Genomic DNA, 9,246 nt, shown 5'->3' on the forward strand with positions numbered 1-9,246 from the left:
TTAAAGTAGAGATTTTTTTTATAACAAAATAAAATAAAATTATAGGAGTTAATCATACATTATATTTTTTGATCAATAAAGTATGACAATACTTGCACGGAAAGTTGAGAAAAGTAACTTAAAAAGAATAAACCCAACAAAAAAAGACATATGTATATATAATAGGGTAAGATTAATGGTTTTGGTTCAATATTACTAAACTAATCATAATGATGACACAACACACAAGTTGATAAAATTGATTGCTATCTAATGTTTTAATCAATAAATTAATTAGTCACACCTTCACCAGAATCACCACAAGTACATTGTGTTTGTGTCCCTATACTTCAAGAGCTTCATTTTGTCAAGTCCTATATATCTCAATTGTTTCATATATATGAGGATTACAATAAAATATATAATATTTGGTACAAGTGCTATATGATAAATTATTATATGGCATTAATTTGGGCCCTTATGCTCAACAAATTCTTTATTACTAGTAACTAAAGTTAACTCACAAATATCTATTTTACTTGTCTTGGAATTAAAATCTTTGGATTATTCAAGACATAGATGACAAAAATTCAATTTAAATGTCTTTTTGTATGAGAGAGACACTTGAACTACTTGAAACTAATTGATTAACTAATAAATATATGTACTATTATTGCCCTTTATTATGTTGCATGGGGTTGAGTTGTTTCAATTTTTCTCTTTATATTAGAGCAAAATAAATGCACTATATATTACATATATTTACAAACTAAATTCATACATTTCCCTAAAAAAAAAATAAATAAATAAATTCATACACCCAAAAGAAGCAAAGGAAATAACAAGCAGTATATATGGTAACAACACAACAAATTATATATTTTCTATTAATTGACATATATATATATATATAAATTATATATATCTGAACCATGTGACATGAAAGAGACCTCAAAATGACTCAAGTTAAGCTAAATCTAGCTTAACTCTATTCAGTCTTCATGGGCCCTTTTTATTGTATAAAGAGACAAATAAAAAAAAAGACTTGTGTTGCTGTCATGATAAATACCAATAGCCCACACACTTACCTGTTTACACTTTGTTAATTACTAATTTATTATTATAATTATTTATATTCATTAAATATATATTTATATATAAGTAATAAAGCTTTAGCCAAAATAATCTTTACCCTGTTAAGCAAAACCAGCCAATGCTTCAACACCGGTCTCAAAGTTACCATTGGTGAGAGCCTCTTGAACACATGATGAGGAAGTGTCACTATTATTCTTGCATAATAGTCTTGCCAAAATAGGCTTCAAGTCCCTTGGTAACACATTAACCCTAAGGCCATACTTCATGAACAATGTCAACGACATCTTTTGCTCCACATGGTGGCCAGCCGCCACTGAGAGGCGGTGGCGGAGCAACACCGCCGCCGCTATCGACTTCATTTGCAAGTAAGCTAAGTCTTTGCCTAGGCAAATTCTAGGGCCAGCATTGAATGCCACAAATCGATAAGGATTTTGTACCTCAAAATTGTTTCCATCTAATGATAACCATCTTTCGGGTTTGAATTCTAGGCAATCTTCACCCCAAATATACTTCATTCTTCCGATTGAGTAGATTGAGTAAGTCACCGACGATCCTGCCGGAACGAAGGTCCCGTCTGGCAAAGTATCGTCGGCGATCACGTGCTTGGAATCTTGAGGCACCGAAGGGTATAGCCTTAGGGTTTCGGACAAGGCTGCCTTGAGATATATCAATCGGTCAATTTCTTCAAACCCTAGTGGGTCTTCTATCCACTCGTGCACGTCACTGCCACGTGTCTCCAGTAAGACTGTGCAAATTTCAATGAGAATTTTCTCTTCTATTTTTGGATTTTGAGTGACCAACCAGAAGAACCAGCTTAGCGCAACCGATGACGTGTCTCGTCCAGCTAGAATGAAATTCAACGCCACGTGTTGGAGGAACTGGTTTGAGTAGGATTCTTTTTTCTTCATGAACCTGGAGAGTAGATCATCCTGATGATCTATTTGCTGACTCATCAATTCGATCTTACGTGTGTCGATGATACTAGATAAGTACTCATCCACGTGTTTGAGGCTTCGGCTCAAGTCGACTTCCATTCCTAAGCCGAGCCATTTCTTGAGCTTCCATATTATCTCAGGCAAAATGAACCGTTGCAGCGTGGCTTCGGTGGCTCTGTCAAAAGCTCCGGCGAAGCTGTTGTCCGGCAGCTCAGGGGAAAGCGTTTGTGGGTCCTTCCCGAAGGCCAAGCCGCATATGTTATCGAAAGTGAGCCGAAGCAAGAGGTCTTGTAGATCAACCGGCTTGCCTTGTAGCTGAGCCGTTTCAAGGATGGGGCAAAACCTAAGCTTAATGGCTCGGCTCACCCATCGAGCCATGGCTTGGCGAAGGGTCCTGGTGGTGAATTCCAGTGCGGCGGTCTTACGCTGGAACACCCACGTATCGCCATCTGAATTGAAGATCCCTTGGCCCAACAAATCATGAAAGACGGCTTGCCACGTCGGACCCTTGGGGTAATTATTGAATTGGGTCTTCAAAATGTGCTCCAGGTTCTTGGGATCGCACGTGACAGTCACGAGCCCTTGCTTCTGGGCCAGGAATGGAATGGCACATATGCAAGTCTGGTACGTGCCACCACAGGCCCGGAGGTTGTCCACAATCCAGTCGTGCATGCGGTGAGCGTTCTGAACTAGGCCTGGAAGACTGCCCAATAGGGGCCAGACACGTGGACCCTTCATTGACCTTGTGATGAACGTAAACCATATGAAATAAGCTGCTAGTGCTGATAAGATCATCAGAGCCGTTGATCCTTCCATGGCGAACACCGACTTAGCCTGGACCAGCAATCACCTGAAAACTGATATCATTAGTAAAAAAAAATAGAAAACTTTACACTCCAAAATCATTTCTTTCTTGCTAGCACGTAAAATGATATATATATATATATATAATGTATGTATTATATAGGTACGTACCTAATGCAGCTTTTGTAACAATGGAGATGAAGAAACGTAACGAAGCTCAAATCCCGGATCAGAAAAGAATCAAAGCCCAGATTTCTAAGATCTTAGAGCTTTGATGTGATGATCACGTACATGTAATAATATCAACATCAATAATGTGATTATTAAAACTAGGCAACGAATATATATATATATATATAATGTGTAAGAGAGTACTTATTATATACTATTGTAAAATGAAAGTACTGTACTATGTGAGAACTCAAAGTGGAGATATATTTTATACGTATATGTATATATATATATATAGAGAGAGAGAGAGAGGAGGGACTGGTGAATATATAGAGATGGGAAGATAACAGGAAAAGTGTGAGTGAGAGGATAAAAGTGATGAAGGAGAAAGACAAAGCTTTATTTGATTGATAATGAGAAAAATATATAGAATAGTAATTATATATATATAAGGGATGATGTAGGAAAGAGAGAGAGAGAGAGAGAGAGAGAGACAATAGTTGTAGTAAAGGACTTAAGTTAATGATGATCTGATATCCATCTACTACGTAGTTGAAATTTGGTACATCTTGTTACCTTACTTCTCTGTGAGAAGTTTTTCTGATAGTGATCGATATATGTATATATTTATTTAAAAAATTTGTTGTATCTTTATATATGTTTATTAGTTTGAAAGAGCTTAGTTTTAAAGTATAAATATTATTTATAATTTTAATAAAAATGTGTTTATTTTTTTAAATATATATAATAGAATAAATATTTATATTTGACATTTAAATACAAAATTGATATAATTATATATATACATATATTTTCATAATTACATAATATATATAAAATATAATAATATTTAAAAAAAATTAATAATAGAAATAAAATAAGAATAGAAAAAGTCAGTGGGTAGACAATACTATACATACATCAATTATTTTTAATTTCTAATGTATCAAAAAAATTTTAATCACTTGATAAAAAATAAACTATCACATAAATTTATAAGATAAAAAAAATAATATGTAAGTCTTTATTATTTTTAAATAAATATGATTTAATTATTTAAATTATCATTAAATATTTAAAAAATATCATATTTTAATGAATTATTTAATTTATTTTTGTTTAAGTTTATATTTATTCTAATTTTTTAATTTGATAGCGACAACAAAAGATTACATATTATATGTTTAATATAATATTAAGTTTAAATTTAATTAAATTTTATTTAAGTTATAAAATATATAATTTTATTATTTCTAAATAATTATCATTGTAAAATATCTCAAAAATATCTTATTTTAATTTGTTTATTTATTTATTTAAGTTTAAGTCATGTTTACAATCTACTATTAAATGTAAAAATATTCGGTTAAATATAAGAATATTTTATTAAAATTAACAAAAAAAAATAAAATATTATGTACACATTTTTTATATAGAAAAGATATAACTTTACTTTATCCTTTAAAAAAACAGCTTTACTTTATAATAATCAACTACTATTGTTGCTTAAAAGCATTATTATTAATAGCAAACTGTGGTCGTTGGGCTATACATACATATGTACATGTATAATTGTAACCATATTATATATAAAAGTTTTAACGTGTATTTTATAAGGTCATAAATAAAGCCTACCACATGCACACTTAATTAGTATTAAAAATTAATAATTTCAACCTTCTAAACCATACAAAAAGCCAGCCATTTATTATTAGAGCCAATCACTACGCAAATTTACTCTCTCTGTCTCTGCACTTTATAGATGCCCACCTAATTTTTCAGGGCATTGCAGCCCTACCTTAAACTCTACATTTATTGAACGACTATACATCATTATGAGATTAGTTGAGGAACTATATATATAGATATATGTGTGTACATTTTCCATGTGTATGATGACGTTGAATAGTAATTAATGTAATATATATATTTTATATATAGGGTACTTTATGGTGCATAATTTTTGTGTTCATGTTATAACCGTCTTTATTGTAGTTATTTAAAATATCCTGTAAATTTTTAAGAAATTTTGAATAATTTACAATACCGAAATCTAGGTTCAACCAAGTTATTACACGAGTCATTAATTTTTTTTTATACGCGTGGAAAACAGTCTGTTTGAACCTAGTTTTTAGCACTGTAAATTATTTAGAATTTCCTAAAAATTTACAAGATGTTCTAAATAACTATAATATACACTGTCATAAAAAATTTTGTACTAAAAACTGTTTACGAGCCAAGAAAAACAAAATGTATGCACCGGTGCATGCGGCATAAATTTGTCATATATATATATATATGCATTATTGTATGAATCTTTTTTTTATATGAATATTTGTTATGTATTAATATATAGTATTATATCTGTATATATATGTGTGTGTTTGTGATCATGTGACCTGGTTGGAGTTGGGTTCGGCGAGCGACCAACCGACAATTATTTGCGTTACGCGGCTTGTGCTTGCATTTACGGCGTCGTTTTACCCAAAATATATGAAACAACGCAAGGCAAAGGCAATATAAATAGTGGAAAATGTTTCTAAATTGACTCGATTAATTATATTTTTCCTTTCTTTTGATTATTTTGTTTTGTTGCCTTTATTATATTTTACTTAATTAGATAAGAAGATGATGATAATTAATACTACGTGTATTGTATACAGCTAGCTCATTATATAATAAAAAGAGAATTTTTATTTAATGAAAATCAACATTTGTTTTTACAAAAGTTAAAGAGATTTTTTCGTACGTACCCTTTTTCGTTATTATTACGTGCATGAAAAAACACGAGGTGTAAATATAAATGCATTAATTTTAACAGATGAATAATAAATGTAATGTTAATTTTTTCATGTACGGTTGAGGCTTTATATTTATACATATATGAATTGAGTGTTTAAATTACAATATATGTAATTACACCTTTTTTTGTGCCTTTTTATTTACACTCCCATAAAATTTTAAAAGAATTTGTTCACATTTTTCTTAAATTTTTTTATAAGTACAAAATTACCCAATTAGAAATATTTAAAAAAAAAACTCCTTCCCCGCCCATTTAAATTATTATTTATGTTTCCTCTATTTTTTTAATTACATGTTCTAGTCTTACAAATTCATATTTTATTAATCATATTTATAATGTACAATTTTTTTAGGTGTTATTTTAAAAAAAATGTTATTTATACTTATGTTAATGAGTTGAGAAGTGATATGTTAAGAAATAGAGTATGTGATTTAAAATAATACGAGGATATTTTTATGTCAACTTATAGAAGGGTCACGAGGACAAAAAAAATAGTGTACCAATAGAAACACACATGTTTTTAACTATTACATCTCATAATCTAATGATTGTTTCGTTTCAAAATGATTATTTTCTCTATTTTTTATTTTATTTTTATTTTTTCAATCATTCTCTATTTTCATATATTTTAAAAAGAAATCAACATTTAATATTCGGATGAATACATGTGTATCTTATTTTTAAATTCTCATTCCTTTATTTTTAAAAATACATATTTAAAAAAAATTCTGATTTTTATAAACATAAAATATAAATATTTTGAAATTAGTTAATTATTTTTACTATATAAAAAAAAACTTTCTATAAAATTTTTAATACCTATGATTAGTTTTTCTTAAAAAAATCTACCAAATAATTTTATATCTATATTTATGGAAGTGGTCACAAAAGTAGTAGTTATATAAATAATGGGACTGGAGTATGTGTATATAATTGATTAATAATAAGCATTGTCAAAGTAAAAGAGTAGCAGTTATAATAATTAGTAGTTGAACGGCTAATAAATAGAAGGAATTTATGAGCATGCAATTTCAGGTAATCTGCCAAAACTCTCGGTCAGCCCTTCTAATACACACCGTCATTCTAGGTGAGCCTTATAATAAGGGTCTTTTTCTCTCTTTAAACATATATATTTTGGATAACATATATAATTTAACACTTGATCGTGATATATATATACATATATAAATAATGTATATGCTTTTGATTTGTTGATTATACATTTGTATTGGTATATATACTTCTGCACTTCACAGTAGTGATGCACACGGGGCGGAGAATTGGCGGGAGTACTTCCTCCGTCCTTGTCCCCATTTATATTTTTAATACCCGTCCCCGCCCCATTTTCGTTTATTCCCCGTTAGAGGCAGGATGGATAATCCCTTATTGGGGCGGAGAATTCCTACTGGGAACTCATTTATTTAAAAAAATAAATTTTAAAATAAAAATAATAAATTATATGTAAATTAAAATATTATACAATATTTATTATTTAAAATATTAAACATTATCCTAAATAAAATTTAAAATATTAAAAAAGTTACTACTATACTATAAAAACACATAAATAAATATATAAAATACATATATAATATTATAAAAATATATAAAAATTTAAATGGGGTCTCGTCGGGGCGGGGACTGTTATCCCTACCACCGCTTGATTTAACATTTGGGGATTGAAAGTTATCCCCGTCTCTGCCCCATTCCCCATTTAGACGGGGATGCCCGTCCCTATGGGAAAAATGTGCATCATTACTTCACGTGGCATAATATCCATTTAATTAATATATAGGGAGTCATTTACAATATACTTTTTGACTTTATCGATAAGACGCGAATAATTATGATTTTGTTTTAGACACGTAAATTAATTATGACTCAATTTTTTAACTTATTTTTATGATGGTATTCATTATAGTCATATCAGGTTTTCTACAAATTTTCGAGAAATTCTGGATAATTTACGGTACCAAAATCAGGATTCAAACAATCTGTTTTACACGCGTATAAAAAAAACAAGTACGAGTATAACAAACTATTTAAAATATGATTTCGACATTGTAAATTATTCCAATTTTCCTAAAAATTTAATAGGAGGCTACTATGACTAAAATGTATGCGGTTATTAAAAAAGTTGGGGTCATAAATATATATATATATATATATATTTGTTTTGTTTATTTTAATTTGTCGTTTGTCTAGTTATGATCTTAAAAGTAATTTAATTAAGATAATACATAGTGCGTGGTATTATTTTAGTTAGTAAGTAGAAAGTGTGATGACCGCATAGAGTAGCATAAAATTAGCTTATTAAATAAATTGGGGTTTATCTTAAGATTAGAAATACTTTCGTAATTATTTAAGTTTGTTGAATTTAGGACTTTATTAGAATTTTTAGGCATCCCTAGATTCAATTAGCATGCACCAATAATGTAACTATGAATAAAACAATAATTTACAAAAAAAAAAAAAATGCCTAGGTCCAATACACTACTAAAATTAACACACACCATACATAACTAAATCATAATTACCTTATATGATAAAATACCTCAAATAATCATGCTTATAAGTGAGCAAATAAACAACAAAAATAAAAGAAACCCTAAGTCTACAACAAAACATTTAGCCGAAACCCATGACACCTTAACAAGAGAAATACCACAAATTGTAATGTGCTCATAATCCAATGGTTTTACAATTAATCATCAAGAAACAAACACAACTTGTAATCCCTTTAGAACACTCTAGGCCGAAACCTACATGAACAACAAGTCATGAAAATAATAACAATAATCTTATTCAACATCCACATGAACCCTAGCATGTTCCTATTTTTCCAATAACATGAGCAAGTTTATAGAAAATCAAAAGAAACAAAAGCAAAACTTCACATGCATTGTTTACACATTCATACACACCTACTCACAAACACACACCCAATCATAGAGCCATATACACGCCTAGGCTCCCTACAAGATTACAAACAACCATCAACACACATAGGGAATCCAAATAAAGAACAATTCATAACAAAATACTCAACAAAACAATAGCAAGGCTAGAGCTTTACTACCTCCTTTGATAGAAATAAATACTAAAAACTGGCCACCACCTTAATCACCCCCCCCTAAGGATTCGAAACCCTACTTTCCTTCTCCTTCCTTCTTTTTTTCTTCTCTTCTCTCCTCTTCTCACGAGCCCTCTCTTCCTCCTTTACGCACACAACAACCACCAAGCCAAAATGAGGACACTCATGTTCTCTTTGTTTTTATAGAGGCCCTAGAGGCCGAACCCTAGTTAGTGGGAAAAGTGTAATGTCCCAAATTTTCTAAATCCCTTGATCCCCTCTCCCATAATCCATGAGATTGACAACTATGGATTGATTGGATTGTCATTCAAAATGGAAACTTCCCTATGCATTCACACTAACCTTGACCGAGCACCCTTGCCTCT

The 9,246-nt window shown here is 30.2% G+C and overlaps 1 protein-coding gene across 1 annotated transcript; it reads right to left on the reverse strand.

The window, feature by feature from the left end:
* Nucleotides 1–832: 832 nt before the first annotated feature.
* LOC133778436 (cytochrome P450 86A22-like) lies at nucleotides 833–3,397 on the reverse strand. The gene is made up of 2 exons (XM_062218363.1): nucleotides 2,985–3,397; nucleotides 833–2,859 (listed from the first exon to the last, which is right to left on the reverse strand). Exon 2 carries the CDS (start codon nucleotides 2,823–2,825, stop codon nucleotides 1,176–1,178), a length of 1,650 nt encoding a protein of 549 aa, XP_062074347.1. The 5' UTR covers nucleotides 2,826–2,859; nucleotides 2,985–3,397; the 3' UTR covers nucleotides 833–1,175.
* Nucleotides 3,398–9,246: the final 5,849 nt, after the last annotated feature.

Source organism: Humulus lupulus, chromosome 5 (genome assembly GCF_963169125.1).
Source record: "Humulus lupulus chromosome 5, drHumLupu1.1, whole genome shotgun sequence".
NCBI classification, from domain to species: Eukaryota; Viridiplantae; Streptophyta; class Magnoliopsida; order Rosales; family Cannabaceae; genus Humulus; species Humulus lupulus.